Genomic DNA, 22,052 nt, shown 5'->3' on the forward strand with positions numbered 1-22,052 from the left:
ATTTGTTGTGCATGAAAAAAAAAAAAAAAAACGAAAAGTTTTTTATCTCGTGTTCCTGAAGGATTTATAACGCTTATCTCGTCGTTTATTGGTTGGTACGATAAAAATGGTGGAATTCAAATTTACAACATTATTAACATGTAATTTTACAATCGATTATCAAAGTGGAAAAATTCCGTAACGAAAAAGCAAGGTTAAAAAGAATTGGCAAAATTTATATTAATTATAAATTTCTATTAATAAATCTAAATTAAATAATGTTATATACATGGAATCGCGCAATTTAATTGCGTGCGATAATCGACCGACATTTTTCGACATAACGAATGACATACCAACCAATAATCCAAACAATCGAATTCTGTGTCAACTATTATTTCTTATAAATTTGTCTAGTAACATTTCGCGTTTCGTTGCATCGCAGGACTATTTCGCCTTATTACTTGCATTCAGTCACCAACAGAAAGCGCTAATTTCGCGACCAGCTCTCGACGGACGCACTGACATCTTAATATATAGACGTCTATGGACGAACACGGTGTCAAGTGTGATGGGGGAAAAAAATCTCTCCGACAGGACTTGCGCATGCGCGAGTTATGTCATTAAACACCTGACTGGCTTCAGCAGATTCGTGCTAAGATGTTGCGATCTTTTGCTGGGGCCGTATAAATTATCATTACTTTTTCTTATAATTTATGCTAACAATATGCAACATCTATTAAATACTGTACATTAAATATTACATGTGTATTAATATGTATATATATATATATATATTTTTTTTTTTATTTCTTTTTTGCGAGAACCCTAATGACATCCTTCATTGTACGAAATATATGTACATGTAATTTATTATTAGCCAGCGTCTGCTAACGTTCGCGCTACTACGCATGCGCGGAAGATTTGTCCCTCCAACACTGCGCGGCGTGTTGGTCGGTTCAAGTTGTCAGTACGTGTACGGCGATAAGCTGTGTCGTGTGGTGTGGTTTGACTATCGAGGATATCGGAGCCACCGTTTAGCGACGCGCTCTCATTATCAGCCGCGGTCGAATCGTTCGCGATAAAGATAACGCGCTCGCGAAACTCCAGCGCTCGTAGCGAGGTCTCCCGACGATGCGCGAATTTTGAAAGCGGGCCAAATATAGAGAAAAACGACGCGGCGCAGACGCAACCCGAAGACGCGATCGCGTACTCAATGTGCTCGCGCCTTTTCGCCCCACGGAGAAGAGATCGCGGATTGATGATTCTCGCGCCGCGACCTACCTCCCGTTCGTGACTCATCATCCTTCGTCATCGATCCCCTTCGAGTTTCCTCGCCGATAGGGATCGCCGATTTTTCCAACGCGCGACGGAGATGTAAACTCGACGCGACGAGTTCTGGAGGAGACGCCATCCGTTTTAAACGAGGCCACGTGGACCACGTCGGGAGCCAGGAAAAATGTGAGTCTATTCTTCTACTTTTTCCTCTCTCTCTTTCGCGTTGTGATCGCGGGCGCAAACGCGCCAACTTTTTCCTTCCACGAAGCGACGTCTTTCTTTGGGAAAGTTAGCTGTGCAATAAAATCTTTTTTTTTTTTTTGTTCCGATCGCGGAATTTCCTCAGAATGGGAAATGAAAGATCGAAAAAGTGGGAATGATTTCGATACAAATTTGGAAAAGTCGCGATCGAAATTATATCGACGAGAAAAAATCAAATTGGTCGATCGTCCAATGTATTATAGGCCGTGTAAAAAAAAAGTGAAAGGGTTTTAATGAGAATTGCGTGTTAGAGAATGATTCGATTAACTAGGATCACGTCGAGTGATATTTAATTCTGCAAAGGGAAACGAGAGCACAAGGATTTGAGCGATATTCAAGTGCGATATCGGACTGCGATGCCCTTTAAATTCAATTTAATTTGAAGATATTCGCGTTGAATCGATTAAAAAGATAAAGAGCCAGGGAGAAACACAATTTGCAGCGTCGCAAAAAGTAATGACGGTTTATTCGCAACCGGATGCAATCGCGGAAAATTGCCCTACGACTGTTGGCAGAAGGACACCGTTTCGCCTAAATTGACTCTATCGGTGGTTGAGATAATCCTGCTTTATACTCAGATGTATATTCATCTTCTTTATATATAAAATATCCTTCTATAATTTTAAGACGCGCCATATAATTCGGAATATTACACGATATAACACACATACACATTCAATAATGTAACAAAGTAAGATGTAAAACAGTATACTTTATGCCGCCCCTTAATGACAAGAGAGAGGAAAGAGAGAGAGAGAGAGAGAGAGAGAGAGAGAGAGAGGAAGGGAAAGAGAAAGAGAGAGAGGAAGGGAAAGAGAAAGAGAGAGAATGTCACACGCACATACACATGTCATGTCTTATTCATTATTTACTCATATTACGTACACGTAAATTCGACATCATCCGGCATTTGTGCGCTTATCGCAGCCGCTTGCTATCAGCGAGCTGATTGAAATGAAAAAATTTGCGATACTACCTAAGTCATATCGAACACCTTTTAATGTATGTCTTTATATAATAAATACGCGTCTAGCTTTAAATATATAAACATTTATTTGGGCGAAATTAATACGACAGAAGAATGTAAGAATTATGATCATGGCTAGTCTTCCAAAATTCAAACTTTATAGATTATTAATTGAGATTATATACTTTTTTTTTTTTTTTTTTTTTGCGAATATTGTTAATCTTATTTATACGTTTCAAATCACTATATAATTCATCGAGCAGCAGCTGCGTGACATCTTTTTAAAGGATAACGCGATTTTAGTGAATACATCATTTTCACTCATCGTGGAAGACGTTTCAGGAATCCTATATGATTTCCGTTATGTTTTCCATAAAAGAGGGATTATGTTACGCACGTCTGTTGCGTTTGTTTCGGCGCTGATCAAACAACATTACTCTTAAGACGAAAAAACGCGACGAATAAATCTCCTCGCGTTATCATTTCGCGTTATCACGATAACAAAATGGCGAAAAATAAACCAGTGAGCCGTCTTTGATCTCGGTTTCTAATTATTTGGAACGATTTCTTGTTTACTTCAGCCAAATTCTTGGAAGGATTTTTCTTCGAAGGCTTCGTTTCCTGGAAAAAAAAAAAAAGATTATCAGAAAAATCTAGATCGTTTGAAAAATTCCGTCGATTATCAGCACCTTCATCTCCGGGCGTTCCGGATGATAAAAAAAAATGCTGAATCATCCTGTTGAAAAGATTTGAATGCTTCGAAAAGCTTTGATCGATACACCGACGTATATACGCGATGATCATTGCGGAAAATGATCTCGGATAAAAAAGTCCAAAGGGAGGAGTCTCGATAATCGACAAGAAATCGGCGAGGCGATATCGTAATTTTCTTTGACCGGTACCTTCAATCGTCCTAATGATAGCGAATGACGCGATAATGAAGCGAGTTAGAGCGCTCAGGAGTGAAACAGGTGACCCAATTTAATGGCTCGATTTTTTTCTACCCTTGATACATACACTCCGTTCGTTTACATTCGACCGATAGCGATTCGCGCGCAAAGAGAAGGGTGCCCGCGGCACATTGATCGTCGTATACCGGAATCTCGTCCATCGCAACCGCACGCACACACGATCGGGCCTGCTCAATGACGCGTGTGTACACGCGTGTGTGCCCGATACACAAACGGCGACAAACCGTGACACGTATTCCGCCCGTGCGACTTTGAGATCGAACCAGGCCGATATCGTTCGAATTAAATCTTTAGTAAAAATAACAAAAATGATAGAGAATATTAGGATGTCGTAAAAAAAAAAAAAAAAGAAGAAGTAATAAATAACATATTTTCTTAAAATTATATCTCTAATTCGGCAATGTCACGCGCATATATAATTTATTTTTAATTTAGAAAAGTTTCAAATTTTGCTTAATTGTATAAAATGCTTATCTTTATGAAAACATTATTTTTGTAAAAGGGGAAAATGACGGTTACTGTTTCATCTTAGAAGATAAGATCTGATTGGGATAAAGATCGGTGACTGGTAGGACGCTTCAAGAACAAAGTAAACAATTTCTATATTAATTGAAGCCGACTTGATATACATATATGTTTAAAAGCTCATCGATCGCATCAATGTAATGTTATTTTCGTATCGTGTTCTAATTATCCGAGATATTGAATTATCCGTAGTTATTAACGTCAGCAAGAAATCAGAAAGAAAAATAAATTCTATTTTTTGTGTGGAAATCGCAGTATTGATCGCCTATCAGAATTATCGGCAGATATATATTGGATGAAGGGCACGTTTTTTGTATCAATCGCACAGATCAACGATAAGTGGTGTTTCGGTCTCTTGGTGATATACAGTTTTTTTTATACATGTACAGAGGATGTATCTAATTTACTTTCCTTTAGATCTATCTTTGAAAGAATATTGAATTTTTATCATTTTTATCATTTTTTGGGTAAGAAAACATTTAAAATTACTGATACTGATACTCTAATATGGAGATAATGCTCTGAAAATAACGTTAAGGTCGGAAAACCGAAAACAGCTGATTCTGCGTGAAAAAAAAAAATAAAAAATGTAGAATAAAATTTTTTCGTACGGGAGCTTTGTTTCCGAGAAAATTGATTTTAAAAATTGGAAAATTTATATTTACGCTTTTTTAAGCTTCAATAATGATTAAGCTCTAATGATCTTGCATTATTGAATTTATCTTCTCAATGATTCTCAACTGTTAAAATAATTATAAAAAGATACATTTTTTTCTACTGAAGAAATAAAGTTTATCTAAACATCTTCAATGACGAATTATTTTAAATTTTTTTACTAAACGAAATATTGTCGTTCTATTTATATATTAATAGTAGTTGTCGAGAGATGAATTCATCGATACAATGCCATTAGAGTCAATATCATTAATTCAAACCTATAGACGTGTAAATATATTAATGTCTCAGAATCAATTTTCTCGAAAACAAAATCTAGGACAAAAATATTTTATTCTACATTTTCTTATATTGTTTTGACAGTAAGAAACATTTTTTTTCTTTTTTTTTTTTTAATTCTATATACTGCATTCCCTGACCCTATATTTCTGAATGTTCAAAGATATTAATACTTTGAGTAAGAATTCTTTTTCGATGACTGTTGCACATTTTTCGCAGAAATAATCTATTTTAGTTATCTATACAGAATATCCGGTGTTGAAATTGTGATTAGTTGAAGACATATCTATATATATCGTATTTACTACAATTTGCACTATATTGAGAAATCTCGTATCTTTCTTTATCCGATAAGAGCGTAAAATACGTAATCTCTAGTACAATAAAACGAACAGTGAGTCTCCACAAAAATCTATATTTTACATTAAATATCCATATTGTGTAAGAGCTTGTAAATGTATCTCGTGCTTATTTTCGATTACGCATCGCGAAACTACCGGGAGGGAGTGTTTTCCATGTAATAGCCAATTAACTGGAAATGATCAAATATTTTATTCCGCCGTATCGCACTTTACTAATAAATCAGACGAAGAATCGATGAAAAATAAACGCTATCTATAATGAATAGGTTGTAAAAGAATCATAACAACTGTCCAATAAAATCGATTTAGTTAAATAATTATTAAAACAAGTTTGTGTGACGAACGTATGACATGTGATATGTGATATCTGATTATGATATATGAGTGCTGCAAAAAGCGATATATTTGGAAACAGATATTGTAAAATGTGCCAGTTTCGCACATTTATTTTTAACGAAGCGATTATTAACGCTTACATATTCGCGCAGATGGCGAAAGCTTAAAAATAAAATTTTATTATATATGAGTAATATATATAAAAATAATATTCTGATAGAGAAAGCATTTTTATATACTTTAAAAATATATAAAAAGTCAATTTTAACATCTTCATATATCAACTTTAATTGTGTTTTTTTGTCTAAATATCAATTTTTTGATTTGTATCGATTTATTTAATTTCATGCCGCATAATAAGGAAATTGTACGATTGCGTCAAGTTCGCGATTATATGTGCGTCTTCTGTGTTTGAAAGGAATACACGCAATGCATGTATGATTATTATTCCGGATATATATAAACACGTGATTCTCGTCAGTCGTGAGGATAAGCAAACGTCTGTCGAGAAGAATAATACGAACGGACGAATTTTAAATCTCAAACGGTCATACATTTGGAACGAATTGGATATTATCGGAACGAGGGCGTGAATTATCGCGGCCAGGATAATCGAAGAAGATTGAATACCTGTTATCTTGTCGATTCCAGAATTTTCAGCTATAGTTGCGGCTAATGTGTACGGCAGAATATTACACACATCGTGGATCGAGAACCGTACAGTTGATTATTAATTGAAAATTCATTATTCTTTATTCTCGGCATCAAATAGACTAAAAATATAGTACTTGGAAATATTTGATATCAAAGATAAGATTATTATTTATTAGTTACAATTCGATCAAACTAAAGTCTTGAAGAGACTTTCTAAGAAATTACATGTGAAAGAAAGACAGAGGATTTAAATATTTCAAAATATAATAAAGTTGAATAATAAATAAATAAATAATAAATAATTAAATTTTAATTAAATCTTCATCAAAGTACTTATATATAAATAAAAAAAAAAAAAAATTAAAATCGAGACATTTCATCGCTAAGAATCAATCGATCTTTACCTGCGGAATTTACTTCTGTCCATTTATTGTTTCATACGTTTACCACCTTTATTTTTGCATTGCATATGTGCGTAGATGTGCCAGCATGTCCGAGGACGACGCGCAGGAAGCAGCCAGCGAGGAGATCGAGAGACAAGGATCCCTTTACGTGTTCCCGGGTGCGGGTCGTCCCAGCCGCGCGACGTCATCGTCATCGTCGACATCGACGGCGCCCCTTCAGCCATCTCTGTCGTCTTTCCTCCACGGTGGCGACCACTTGGCCACAACAAACACGACGATGACAACCAACACTACGATGATGGCGTCTACGTCAACGAAGATCAGCAACGGCGACGAGGACGAGGACGCCGTAGAGGAAGTTACCTCGCCGGCCAGAAGAAGACCCCTGCCGAAGACGCACGCGAGATCGGCGAGCCATGGCGGTGTCCTGGCGGATTGCACCACCGGGCGACAAACCTACGGGTCATTTCTGGGCCCGTTGACGACTGTAGGAAGTGCCACGTCCGCGGGTCGACCGTCAGCGCTGAAGAAGCCGGGTCATCAGAGAGCCTTCAGCCAGGGTCAGGTGGCGGACGTGACGCAAGGCCAGTCGGCCGTAACGGGACATCATCGTGTCGGCTCCAGAACGGACTTCATCTTGCCGCCGGGCCACAGGGAAGAGGGCAGACCGCCTACTGCCGGCAGGATGCCTTCTTTTCGCGGTCATTCTCGCCAGGCGTCCAGGTACGAAATGATATATGGGATGCGATTTATCATTGTTTCAAATGATAAAGTCGATCGTGGGCAGAATCGGATAACAGTACATTAACAGCGGATAATATCCAAGAGAAGCTAATATAATACACGCTATTAATATTAATACGCGAAATTTAGGGATAAGATTTATTTGTTTGGTCGATATTTTTTCTATAAATATAGGCGATATAAGTAAAATGCTTTTTAAAACTTTATATTAAAATTTGGATAGAATTCTTCCTTGATCTTACGCATCGTATAATGAAGAAATATTTCAAGAATCTTTGACACACATCAGACAATAGAATTAAAAGTAGAAAATTTTCTCTCTCCGTCATATGACTATAAGTAGATAGTATAAAGTTTGATGTATTTAAAATGATTATTTATTAAAATTGTTGATAATTTATATTTTTATATCGATAATATTAATATAACCCGATACCGTTCGTTGTGAAATATCGATCACTTGATCAAATTACATACTGTCTCAATGAGATCACGAATTTTTTTTTTTAAATTATATTACGATATTTTGTTCTGTAAATATGATATTTCATGCATAACATAGTATTAAAGGCGCACACTATGCCGCGATTGTTGGCAGATCGGAGTCTATCTATACGATAAGACGTAGCGTCGCGCCCCCCTGGTGGAGGAGACTGTGGGCCCATTGTTTCGGTTCATTGCCGGAGGAGCCTCGTCTAAGGACAATAGTGCCGAATCATTTAGTCTCTCCGAAAACACCGAAGAGTCAGCATCCCAATGGAAATAGGGCGGATAACAGGTAAGGGCGATAGAGACATTTGTGCTACAAGCTTGACTCGAACGGAACGATCAACTCGCATGTCTCATGATATCACACACGTTTCAGGGTACGCACAACAAAGTATACGGCGCTGAGCTTCCTACCTCGTAACTTGCTGGAACAGTTTCACCGCGTGGCCAATCTATACTTCATTTTCATCGTTTTGCTCAATTGGGTACCGGCTATAAATGCGTTTGGCAAGGAGGTCGCTATGATCCCCGTCATATTCGTTCTGGGCGTTACGGCGCTTAAGGATTTCTTCGAAGATCGCCGGCGTCTCGCCAGTGACCGGCGTGTGAACAATTCCACCTGCCGCGTCTACGTTAGGTGAGTCGACGAACAAAATGCGATGTCATACAGCGTGTAGCATAAAGCGTAGAGATTGTTAGAGTACAATTAGCTCCTCTTTTTCCCCGACCTCTCCTTCCTCCTCCCCTTTCTGACTCGCGCAAAAACATAGAGATAATGCAAGTTTTATGAGTATCGTAAAAAGAGTTAATGCAATGTTGCGGGTCTCTCTCTCTGCGAATTGTACGTGGGAGCTGGATAAAAGAGATGTTAGCGATCGGACGCGATAAAATGCGTAACATGAACGAATGATTAAGTTTCGGCAGTTTCAATTTTCTTTTTAATAACGAAATAAATAATACATGATAATTTTTTCTCTTTCCTCCTCTCTCGTGTATGAAGAAGTGAATAGACATATTTAATATTTCAACCAGTATCGACCTTGCACGTTTATCCTTGCTAGTTTACCACGTCAGTCGCCGCTTCAGTTAGAATCCTTGCGGCAACGGAATCCGATAGATCGATTCCAATATAAGACCGACAATTCCAGATATGTGGGTCACGTACAAATGCGAAAGAACGGTCTGCATGCACGAGCACGAACACGGAGAGGAAAGTGTCCGGTCTATACCGTTCTTTTTCCGCAAGAATACTCCGCGACGCGACGTTCTAGATTGTTGTTGACGCGATCACCAGCATTATTTACGCCAGCTTTCAATTGATGCGCTCACAGCATCGTCAACAACTGCCGCTTAATGTACATACAATATCAATATGTTTATTTCGTCGTTCGTGCATCCGAATTGGTCGGCGAACGATCGCTCGGAGAGGTTGCGTATATAGTTACACATGCGCGCGATTGAACCGTAGATACAATTCGACGCGTGCGCCGATAAACGCGTATGTACATATGCCACGTGGTTTTGATCGCAGTGCAATAAGAGGGAGGTAGATATACGATTGAACGAGGGTTGAATGAACTCCGAAAACAATTCTCTCGCTATTTACAACCATCTTCAAGATAATAAGCTAATCTATTATTGTTATAAAATTCGAATCTTGTAATTAATTTAAAATTATGTTTTCTAAATTTTGTAAAAAAAGCGATTTCTCTCTCTCTCTCTCTCTCTCTCTCTCTCTCATACCAATGAATAATTATATTTCAAGATCATGTTTTTTTTAACTTGCAGAATCACTTCAACTATTTAAAAAGATACTCGTGAAATAGAAAAAAAACTTGTAATTTTAAAGAATATATGATATTTTTGAAATTCTGTTTGCGAATTCACGTAAAAATTGACAGTTGGTTGATCCCGTCTGTCTGTATAAATGTAATCGAATTTATAATCGACCTGTCTAATCGTTCGTTCGTCCTTTCGATCATGTGAATGTCGGCAGTTTTGGTCGTCACGAGTCTTCGTTCATAATGCAATGTAATTGGAAAGTTGATCGACGTCCTGACAATTCCGATACAGCGTATTGCTTCGGCAAAGATTTCGCGGATGACCTTGTCCTTCGTCGTGTCTCTCCGTGTCCCCTTGACGTCAATTCTCTTTCAATTTTAATTTAATATATTTGCCGATCACGCTCACGAAAGATTTCATCGAGAACTTTCTTTCACGATAACATTCCAGCTTTGCTGTCATTAAGATATCGTTGCAATTATGATGAAAAATATTATATTATTGTCATAATAATAAAATAATTATCCATTTTTAATTATTGGAATGTATGTCGAAACATATTATCAGATAGGAAAAATAGTTGCGGAACAATCGACAGGATCTTTGATGTGTTGCGGGGGCGCGCGACACATTACAGTTGATGCATTTGCGTCCTTTCAGTCGAGAAGGAACGATCGATTCAAAATTATGTTTTCTAAACGCAACATATCTGCATAATGGTGCGAACCATTCCATTCTCTCTCTTTCTCTCTCTTGTACTCGCGGCCACAGGTCGATTTCAATCCGTCTCGTGCGCCGAAGACCTTGACATTCGCATTTGTTACCATTACCCCCTTTTTATCTCGTCTCACGCGGCGCGTGCCTGGCAATCTGTCGATTCCGCTCGTTAAATTAACGCGACATATATTTCATCGCTATTATTCTCGCGCCTCGTCCATATTTGGAATGTCAACATTTTCGTAACCATCGAGAAATAAGTCGAACCTGTTTCAGAGGAAGAATAGATTGTTCAAGTTTATTTCAACGTCATTAGGAATTATTTATATGATGATTCGATAAAAAGATCGACAGTAAAAAAAAAAGTTTACCTATCTCAGTTAATAAACGCGAAAACCAATTTACGATGATTCTAATGGATCTAGGACGCGACTAGAGCTGCGAGTTAAATAGAAGGAAAATCTCTATTGGAGGCGTGGTGTCGCACGAGTTCACTAATCATCGTACTTGCCTTGTCTATTTGACACCGATAGCGCGAGGCAGTTATTGACCTTCGTCGAGTCACTTTCATTATCATGACGGGTCTTTAAAAGCGTTACAAACTAAAATCCGAAACCTACTCAAAATTCCACTTTAGTCCGTTTTTCCGAAAGAATCATCGACGCGGAGTAAATATATCATCTTTTGCAACTCAAACAACTTGTAACTTTTGTAACAACTTGTTGTAATATTCTCACATTACGTTGTAACGTGAATTTTCGCCATCGGGCCTGGCAAAGTATCCGGATAAATCCACTTTAATGAAAACTGAGAAGCTTCTCCGGTCTATTTCTTTCTCTCTTGCGGAGTTTTCAGAATGCCGTTAAGCAGATGAGTGATGATGTCATCGCTTATATGATGTGAGAGAGCAATGTAAACGGGTGTAAACGTAATATAATGTGTATGTGTGCAGGTGTGGTGTGTGTACATTCGCTTGTGCATATTCTATCCGAAACGCGTTGGAAGAAGCCCTGAAATATCGGTGAGCGACTTGCAAATCCATATGTAAAGGCCGTTTCCTTATATGTACATTACGTAGAAAGTTCCCGATATAAATTATTCGGTGTACAAGATTAATACATAATTATAGATGTTCGAATAACATGTTTTAGCTACAAATAATCTCCTTTGTTACATTTATCATAAGGCAATATATGAATTTCTTAAGATATGTATCTTGCATCAGATTCGAATAAATCTTTCTCGCGTAAAAATGTCGAGACACTATTTCAGACAATATTTTGATCTTTATATTTGTCTACCTGCTAAGCTTTAAAATTATCACCAATTTTTTTTTTTTTTTTTTTTTTTTTTGAATTATTTTTAAACATGCTTTAATAATATTTTAATATACAAATTTTTAAAAAATTGTTTCTCTCTAAATGAGGATATTAATTTCTAATAAATCAATAATAATCTTGGAAGAATAAATGTACGATAAACGTTTCAAAAGTCTCCTATGGTTTTTTGGCGATGTTATAGAGGCGCAACCATTTTAAAATCAACTTATTGTTAGCTGTCAAAAGTCGCTAAGCGTCGAAATGTTGAAAAGCTTTACATTTAGAAATATCACGAAAGTTACGCGAATTATGATAAGATTGAAATATAATGAAATACAACTAATAGTAAACTATCCTTGACTCGTTATTTTATGCTATGTGGTTGAAAACTTGTCCTGAAATTATTATGCGGTTAGAGCGATAACAAATACGTACTGCCGCGGTATATACGATGTCTTTGGTTATCTCCGGCATAACTGAAAAAAATATTCAAAAGCTAGTAAACAACGAATAATTATGACGGATTCATTGCTCTACTTTAATACACCGTGCCGATATATGGTTATGTGTCATTTAAGTAATCCACCCCGCGTGCATAAAAACCTGCTATTTATTATTGGTCAATGTTCAGTAGCTATTGTTTTATGTTATACCTCGGGATAAATGATCTTGGAAGAGTCGTGAGACAGATTTCTAGCCTATTTCCAGTCTCGTTTCATCCGTATCATCAGCATTTACAAATATCGTAAATATACGTGTACATATACAATATATAAATATGCGTATATAATTGCATAATGTATCCGCGTTAAAAAGCCACACCTAATCGCGATAATACTAATAATACGATACGCGATGCATAATGCATAATACATTTACGACAATTCATTTCGATGTCGCACTAAATGTGACAAAAAAATTGAACGATACAAAAGCAAGAATGACGTGTTACTTTGTATTATCCACCGAAACGAACAAAAGAATTGATATTTGCATCATTTAGTCTCGTCTCTCCGTGAGACGACCTTGTGACAATAAGGTATTCTCTCTCGGTTTCTGAAATGAACGCGAATAAACAATGAGTAGTCCTTGTTCATCCCGTTCAAATGTCAAACGGCAAACAGCTGTTTGCCGTCCTTTCGAAGTGTTCGCCCATGCGTTCGCCTCCGATGTCTCGTCGTCTTACATTCGTTTCGATCAAACGGGTACGGACGTGACGTTCAAAGTCGAGCAACTTTGAAAGATGGTATGCGCTTGCAATTGAAGGAAATATATCGCCAATCGCTGATTTCATCATAGCAGCTCGGAGAGCGTTCGAGCGAGATGAATCTATCTTCTGAATACTTGAATTAGCTACTCAAGGTCACGCCTGTCGCAATCTGCCATCGTTTACAACTTGGAGAATAATAGAAAATCACGTCATAAAGAGAGAATCCGAGTTTTCACAAGCGACTCCAGCAGCTCGATTTCGTCCCGCATATATCAATATCTCATGTATTAATCTTTAATTATTATTAGATAGGAAATCGTTTTAAATGTTTCTTAAATCTTTTGCGCGAATTATCGAATATTTTTGACGTATTGTATAATATTAAAGCTAATCATTTCGATTAAGAAAAATGACTCAAAGAATAACATCTTATTGATTAATTTTTCATCGCGCTATTTATGATAAAGTAAGATCAATTTTCTATTCCGATGCGGATTTCAAATGCTTATTAACGGATACATGTATCTCGCTGCGCTCGTTTCGGTCTTGATAAATATTTGCGTGTGTGTGCGCGTGTGTGTGTGTGTGTTTCGCACTATGCGAAGCTCTGTATAATATCCATTTTCGCGACATTGACGACAGCAGGGTAGCCTTATGAGTTCTTTTATGCAACGCGAGGATTTGTCGATTGTCTTATGTCAATCCTTTAAGTAAGATTCTACAACTTTATTTGCTAGATATTTTTTCCTTCGTTCGTACAATAGAGAAAGTATAAATAATTGATTTAATCCCTTTCTGATCCTAATAATAGATCTTAATAATAGAATAATGACATGCGTGCACGTTGCAGTTACTTGATTAATTTACTGAAAACTGTAGAGTATTTCATAATATATTCAACACGTAATAGCTTAAGTTTATTAAGCTAAAATAAACTGCGTTCTGTTAAGTAAATATTTGCAGTCTCTTAGTTACAGCCATCCTTGCAATTAAATCCTTATTGCAAAGTTATTTACAAAGGTATATATTGCAGTAAATTGTAATTTACGTAATATTTATAATTGCGAATTATGAGATAAAATTAAGAATCGTCGCGGATGAAGTAATCTATTTACCGTACAAACTCTCCAATTATTTCGCACGATTACGAAAATATAATTATCTTTTTCAATGTAGTCGCTTAAGTAACATTTAAAAGTAATGCCTCAGTTTCTTGACGAGAGATTTCTCTTGTGATTTCATTGTAGCGAAGGCGACAGATATATGAAGGTGGCGTGGAAGGATGTCAAGGTGGGTGACCTGGTTCACCTCTCGAACAACGAACTGGTACCGGCCGATCTTTTGCTTCTGAGAAGCAGCGATCCTCAGGGATTAGCTTATCTCGATACGTGCAACCTTGATGGTGAGTCAAATCTGAAGCAGCGTCAGGTTGTCAGGGGTTTCCTTGATCTGCAGGATACTTTCCAGCCTTCCAAGTTCCGGTCGGTGGTCGAGGTCGATCAGCCAAGTACTAGAATATATAGGTGAATAAGTACGCGATAATTTGTCATGTTCGCAATGTATTAAAATCAACCCTCTTAAATTCCCATTATTTTTAGAAATTTTCCCAAAGAGTCCGGATAAAAAAAAAAAAAAAAAGAAAATATTTCTTAACGTGAATATAATTCACGTTTCTTTCAATATAAAATTTTGTTTTTTGCGATTCATTCTAAAAGCGCTTACTGCAACGGTATTTATCGGCGCGATAACCAGTTTATAAACCAGGAATTAACTGGATTACAAGTGATTCTACTAAATGCGTCTATCAGGTTTCATGGCGCCGTATTGCATCCGAACGGCGGCAGGGTGCCCGTGTCCACGGAAAATCTTTTGCTCAGGGAATGCGTTTTAAAGAATACTAACTTCGTCGAGGGTATAGTCATATACGCCGGTCATGAGACTAAAGCATTGCTGAACAACGGTGGACCCAGGTACAAGGTAAAAAAAATGTTTAAGAAAACAATAACTAAATTAACAATTGAAATAATTAAGAGGGTAAATGCATTTGAGAATAATTATATATTTTTTTTTATTTTATAAAGAAAAAGAAGATAATCTTCCCTGAATATTTTTCGAGCTATGTAAAATAGTTTTTGGATATGACTAATGATATAAGTGTCTAAAAAGATGTATAAGAATAATTTCAAAATCTTTGAAATGCTTTTCTGTAAAATCATTTTTTCTTTTTCTTGAAAACTACTTATCCGATAGTTTTTATCTGTTTAGGGAAATATAAATTATGATTTGATCGTTCAGTTTAAATAAATTGTAATATTACAAAAAGTTACGAATGATCAAAATCGCCAAAAAAGATGATCTCATTCAAAAAGCTCATTCAACAAAGAGCAACGATCAAAATGTCAAAAGTCAAACATATGCGAAAGAAAGTTCAAAACTAAATTATTCAGATATGTTAAACACGAGCATTGAAAAAAAGAAATTTAAAAATAAATGTTATATGATTTCGTATAATTAATCAAATCCTTCTTAAACAAATAGATAGCATAGAGGCATAGATAGATAACACAAAAAGTACCTCCAACGCGCAGATTTAAACTTTTCCTGATGCTACGCGATATGATTTCAGCGTTCCCGTTTGGAGAAGCAAATGAACAGGGACGTGAAATGGTGCGTGGTAATATTGTTGGTGCTGTGCGTGATCGGTGCATTCGGATGCCGATTCTGGTTGTCCGCGTACACGGGTTTGACGGTGGTACCGTTCCTGCCGGTGCTGCAGGAGCCGATCTACGAAAGCATACTGACCTTTCTGACCTATGTCATAATATTTCAAGTAATGATACCGCTGAGTTTGTACGTGACGATCGAGATGGCCAAAGTGGGACAGGTATACCATATTGGCCACGACCCGGCCCTCCACGACACGGAAACCGGCCGGAAGGCGGAGTGCCGCGCGCTGAATATCACGGAGGAACTAGGCCAAGTGAGTGCGGTAATTTATATTAAATGAATCTGCGCGCGCGAGGGAGAGTATTTTATACGTATACGATCGATATTATGAAAATTATACTTTCTCATTCATGTTAACATTTCTCTCTCATTGGTATTTCCAATTTAATTAGTATCCGTCACGTCGTATTACCATCTTTTGTATTTTCCTTTGCATTTTTTTTCTCAAACAAAAATATCCTATCGATATTTTTGCAAATAACACATGTAATATATTTGGAAATTACTTGAAATTATTTGAATTACAGGTGCAATACGTTTTTTCCGATAAGACCGGCACCCTCACGGAAAACAAAATGCTGTTCAGGCGATGCGCGATAGGCGGTCAGGATTATTCGCACATGGGCGACAACGAGAATCTGCTTCCGTGCTCGCGGCTTAAGGAGGATCTGCTCATAAGTACATTTCGACATCGTTTACAGGAATTTCTTATTGTCTTGGCCACGTGCAACACGGTTGTCGTAAATTCTCAACCGCATCACGATATTATGAACTCTAGCGGGGTCATCGAGGAACCTCAAAAGAATGGAACTGGCCCTACGAGGTTGGCACATGTTAGATTAAGAAATACAAAGATAAATCTATCACGTTTTGAAAAAAATGATTAATTAAACATGATAAATTTTTAATAAACAAATCAAATTTGTTATTTTTTTATCACATTGTCTCTGTGAGTTTAACGCTATGATATTTTACAGAATAACAGAGTCGGATACTAATTCATTTCCGACCGCTAATTCTCCGCCGGTACTGGTATCTCCGAGCAATAGAATTGTCCGCACCTTGTCTCCAGTATCACCTGTGATCAGTACAATAAATACGTTCGACGACACACCAAAATTTCCGTTTAAATTTTCCAGGTTGGTATAACGTTTAAATATACATGAAATACATGATATTTAACAGAGCAATTTCTTTTTCAGGCCAAAGTTGCTGAATGTAACATCGATATCGAGCCTAGGGATCGGTTTATTGGGCCGAAAACTTTCGCCGGACGGGCAGAAGAGACGTAATCCGGACTCGAAAAACAGCGACGAGTTACTACAAAACCCAGCGATCTACGAGGCGGAGAGTCCAGACGAGTTGGCGCTGGTACACGCGGCGCGCGCTTATGACGTTAAGTTAGTGAAACGGACTCCCCGTAGTGCAATAATTTCTTTTCCAGACAAGTCGACACTCGCATTTGAGATACTTCACGTAAGTTGTGAGCGGATAAGAATCACTCGAAAATGATGAAGTGTTCAGTTAACCGATTGTTATTCTTTGACCGTTTGCAGGTGCTACCATTTGATTCGAATAGGAAGTGCATGTCGGTATTGCTCAGGCATCCTCACACCGGCGAGATAGTGTTATACAGCAAGGGCGCTGACACAACGATGCTGCCAGCGTTGTCGCCGAATGACGAGAACACCGTCGCCTCGGCAAGTATTCGACAGTATTTGCAGTCGTATGCGCGTCAAGGGCTGCGTACTCTAGTAATGGCAAGGAAGACATTGACGTCGCAGGAGTATGAGATGTGGCGAGAAAAACACAACGAGGCGGAATTGGCGACGGAGAACCGTGAGCGTCGCATGCGCGATTCATACGCAACATTGGAGTCGCATTTAACGCTGTTGGGAGCAACCGGCATCGAGGACAAGTTGCAAATCGGCGTGCCTGAGACAATGGCCGCTCTGATTGCCGCCGGGATCGTCGTGTGGGTTCTGACAGGTACGTAGAAAGACTCGCATGCGCAAAACCGGTTTAACATTGGTGCGCGCGTATTATTTAATTTAACAGTTATCGTAGAGAAATATACGATGGCGTTTCACGTCAAATTATAAATGGATTTCCTCATAGTCAATCTTCCGTCTATGTGCACAACGTATATTACGTAAACAACGTTATATAAAGATTATGAGAAAAAAAAATTATGTAGGCGAATATGTATCGATGATAAAATAGACGTCTTTCGAAACCATGTTCTTATGCATAATTAACACGTGCTAATGTCAAACCAATTATGCGACTTCATGTCATATATATATATATATATATATATATGTGTGTGTGTGTATGTATTCGCTTTTGCGGTTTCAGGGGATAAACCGGAGACCGCGGTGAACGTAGCATATTCGGCGCGGCTCTTCTCGCCGGCCATGCAGCTGCTGCAGCTGCAGGCGAGATCGAAATCCGTTGCCGAGACGCTCATACGCAGCTATCTAGATTCGGCATGCAAAGAGAGCGCAAACAATAGCCATTCGCAACAACCAAGCATGATGGCGGGTATTGCGGATTCTGTTGGCGTGTATCCCAATTACGATTCCACCGAAAGAAACGCCCATAGAATCGGCAGTCCGTGGCCACGGCAACGTGCGCTCATCGTGGACGGTAAGACGTTGACCGTGATCCTGGATCCGCGATCGGGCCTGACCGGCCCGTTCCTCGAACTCACGAAAACGTGCTCCAGCGTCTTAGCCTGCCGCGCCACGCCGTTGCAAAAGGCAAGAATAACGTTATGTCGACAATAATGAAAGATTGTCAATAAACTCGAGACAAATTCTCTAATTATAATAGTAATCTAGCAGTTAATCAATTCACTAAGGAGTATTAAAGCGCAATTAATTCTACGTTATAGGCATACATAGTTCGCATCGTTAAAAAGCAATTAGGAATGAGAACATTAGCGATCGGCGACGGCGCAAATGACGTTAGCATGATACAAACTGCTGATGTGGGTGTCGGTATCTCAGGACAAGAAGGTACGCAGGCGGTGATGGCAGCAGATTTCGCGATTTTACGATTTTCCATGCTCAGCCGGCTCCTCCTTCTGCACGGGCACTGGTGTTACGACCGTCTCGCCAGAATGATTTTGTATTTCTTTTACAAGAATGCAACTTTCGTCTTCCTCGTGTTCTGGTTTCAGGTGAGCGTCGCGAAGAACGAAAAAGAGAATAATTATTAAAGAAAAATTAGCAATTTTATTTTATTTTATTAGTAATGTTAGCTGATAAATTTATGTAGACGTTTCTCAACTGTGTGTAATAATATATGTCTCTTTTTTTTTCTTACAGTTGTATTGCGGTTTCTCCGGTGCCGTAATGATAGATCAAATATATTTAATGCTATATAACTTGCTGTTCACTTCGCTGCCGCCTCTAGTTTTGGGCATTTACGATCGAGTCGCTGCGCCTCACGTGTTACTTTCAGCAGCGGAATTGTACACAAGAGGACGATTGGGATTGGTTTATCAACCGTACTCGTTTTGGTTGACGATCAGCGACGCTCTTTACCAAAGTATCGTTATATTCTTTATCACCAAAGAGGTTAGTTTAAAATTAATAATAAGGAGTCGGACACTTGATTGATCATCGCACACAAAAATTCCGTCATTTCGTTATTCTTTCAGGTTTATTACGATTCGATTATCGATATATGGGAATTCGGAACGACTATTATGACGGCGTGCATCGTTGTCATGCTGCTTCACGCTGCCATAGAAATTAAATCTTGGGTAAGTAAGAAAAAATGAAAATATATCTTATTTCAGGCAATGTAAACGTTATCTATTTCAGACTATAATTCATATCGGTGCCATCTTGGGTTCCTTGGGCATATTCTTCGGATTTTGCCTATTTTATAATGCCGTCTGCGTTAATTGCATGGGTTTACCCGGATCCTTCTGGGTAATGGAAACGGTCATTACGCGTCATACGTACTGGTTCATTATAGTACTTACGTCTGTCCTCGCATTAATGCCTAGGTATGTTCGCCTTGTAAATCAAATTAAGACTGTGCAATAATTATGCAAGCGATATTAATTCAAGACTGTGAAGATGAACTTGCACTTTTTCATCTTTAAATTGTATGATTTTTATTTTATGTACTTTAAACTTTTCGCGGGTCTTTACAATTCTATATAATTAAATTATTATCGTTCTTATATCGGCATAATTATACAATGGCATTCTTTGGTTTTTTAATCCTCGAAGGTTAGTCTATAAAGCGATACAATCCACCATCGCACCAGATGCTATACAAGTCATCTCGCAGCAAATAGCCGCAAAAAGGGGTAGTCAAATTCGCCGGCAGCGTATCAGCAGTCAAAGAGACGATGTCAACTTTATCGCTGGATGGTCACGTTCCTCGCAACACGCTACCATCAGGTATATGTTAGTTTCCGTGCTATCTAATTACGTTAAACATGGTTTCCGCATTATTCGTTTTCTAGAATGTATCATTTTTACTCATTGCAGGCCCGGTAGCTACAGAAGTAAAAGCAGCGCTCTCACGACTATCGTTGCGTGACAGATATAATCAGATTGTAGTGAAGCGTGTTCATTTAATTAATTCGGGAAGTCGACTTTAGTCGCCGCGAAGGAAGGGAAAGAACGCGGACCCTTTACCGTCGCGATCCTCTTCGAAAGCTGCGTGTTCCTTCATCGATTAAGAGAAGAATTTTTCTTACCTTTTCTGAAAGTCGTTCGCACTGACAACCGTGTGTGTGATTAACTATCTCTGATTCACGATTCCCTGTAAATCGTGGTTGTAGCTATATAATGATGTAGATACGCGAAAAGGAAAGCTAGTTAATCATAGTTAGTGCAGCAGAGCATGAAAATTTGCGCTCTTCACTATCTAACTGTACAATATAGATTATTAAGAAGCATTGAAACACATTTTGTCGTTCGTGACGCGTTCGCTGCGCGTCCTCGTTATCGCGATAACGGTAACATTTTCATTGCCATTCTCGAATTCGAGTTATCGCGACTGAATTTAAAATCGAGTGGCCTTAAATCTCAGATTGTTCGTTGCATTTAATGGCTGTGACTTCTAGGGACCAAGACTGTGCGTTGTAATTGTATCAGGCAAGCCGGATTCGAGCGAAAGTCTCTATGCCGCGCTATTACAAGTATTTTATTTGTATTTTTTTCGACCTGAAACTTTTCACTCAAACATGTATCCGCGTGTATTCTATTTTCAAGCGGAAGACCAACGAACGGAGAAGCAGAGACGGATATATATCTAGAGAGCGTTTTATTTATATATATATACCTTTGAAGAATAAGTGTATAAAGATGTTATAAAAAGAGAGTGTTAAGCATATATGTATATACACAGTGTGTGTTTGGCGAGAGGCGCGGTTCACCCGCTGATAGATATTTTATCAAACCGATTTATTTTTTAAACAAGTTTTTAGCTAAATTATCATTAGATGTTACGCGTCACATCATAAAGTGAACAGTAGGAAGCAGGCGCAGACGCAAAAAACTGTGATTGCGTTGGGTTATTTCCTATTTCCGATTAATCCACATGCGTACGATCGATGGAACGCCTCAGATAAATTATAATAAATTAATATAATATGCCGTTATACACGTGCTTTGTTATATCTATTGTTGTGTTATTACCAATATCAAAGAAAAAAATATTGTAAGATATCAATTTAGAGCTTTTAATTTGAATATATAATGGCATATTGAATGTTATATCGATAACACGTTGCACGTGCTATCTCATAGTATTTTGATAATGATCGGATTATCGTCGTGTTGTGCGTTTACCGATGTAAGGAGAGTGTGTTGCGTAATTAAAAGAAAACGAATCAACTCTCCGTTATCTGTATCATATTTCTGCCAGCCAATTGCCTTTTTACCCAATCGTCCCTACGTAAACATTCAATCAGCAGACCTTATCGTCGTATAATTAACGTACAGTATACCTAGTATAACTGCACGCTACAAACCGAACCAAACGAGATATTTTGCATGTATATATATCGCTTCTTTGTTGCATGTACATAGAGATATTTTTTCAATAAAAGCAAATGAAAACCGAAAAGATATATAATTCTATGATTATCAAGAAAAAGAAAATAATTGAATACAAAAATTCAAGAGGAGAATTTTAACATTTATGAATTAAAAAATTCTGAAAAATTAAAGATGCAATTGACTTTCTTCAAGCAAATCATTTTAATCCGCGAGATAGTTTGTAAGCGATAACGATAAACAAATTGAAGCTACGCTGTATCAGAAATCGCGTATGTAAACGAATAGTTTCTATAAAGTGTAAATTTGTGGTTTAGATGCTCACGCTTTTTTAATGCTTATTT

The 22,052-nt window shown here is 37.9% G+C and overlaps 1 protein-coding gene across 3 annotated transcripts; it reads left to right on the plus strand.

Moving 5' to 3' along the window:
• The first annotated feature begins 1 nt into the window (after position 1).
• LOC138932161 (phospholipid-transporting ATPase VD) lies at positions 2–21,769 on the plus strand. Of its 3 annotated transcripts, none has more exons than XM_070293729.1 (18): positions 5–1,440; positions 6,767–7,414; positions 8,034–8,213; positions 8,301–8,561; positions 14,200–14,475; positions 14,761–14,929; positions 15,579–15,932; positions 16,207–16,502; positions 16,657–16,818; positions 16,882–17,155; positions 17,236–17,668; positions 18,038–18,441; positions 18,576–18,863; positions 19,012–19,263; positions 19,347–19,451; positions 19,513–19,700; positions 19,930–20,109; positions 20,194–21,769. In XM_070293729.1, the coding sequence occupies exons 2-18, from the start codon at positions 6,777–6,779 to the stop codon at positions 20,243–20,245; spliced, it is 4,512 nt and encodes a 1,503-aa protein (XP_070149830.1). In that variant the 5' UTR covers positions 5–1,440; positions 6,767–6,776; the 3' UTR covers positions 20,246–21,769. The 3 variants fall into 3 exon arrangements, with proteins under 3 accessions (XP_070149829.1, XP_070149830.1, XP_070149831.1); XM_070293730.1 differs by having other exon boundaries at positions 6–1,440; positions 19,930–20,103; XM_070293728.1 differs by having other exon boundaries at positions 2–1,440; positions 19,930–21,769.
• The last annotated feature ends 283 nt before the right edge of the window (positions 21,770–22,052 follow it).

This window comes from Polyergus mexicanus, unplaced genomic scaffold, assembly GCF_030449975.1.
Source record: "Polyergus mexicanus isolate NDT 795.1 unplaced genomic scaffold, iyPolMexi1.0 SCAF_4, whole genome shotgun sequence".
Lineage (NCBI taxonomy): Eukaryota > Metazoa > Arthropoda > Insecta > Hymenoptera > Formicidae > Polyergus > Polyergus mexicanus.

What these genes read in the sequence shown, in the direction of transcription:
- LOC138932161 (XM_070293728.1), top strand. Translation starts at nt 6,777, where the DNA reads ATGTCCGAGGACGACGCGCAGGAAGCAGCCAGCGAGGAGATCGAGAGA. An exon ending in ACCTGCCGCGTCTACGTTAG is followed by an intron (nt 8,562 to 14,199) that starts GTGAGTCGACGA and finishes ATTTCATTGTAG; the next exon opens with CGAAGGCGACAGATATATGA. An exon ending in AATGGAACTGGCCCTACGAG is followed by an intron (nt 16,503 to 16,656) that starts GTTGGCACATGT and finishes GATATTTTACAG; the next exon opens with AATAACAGAGTCGGATACTA.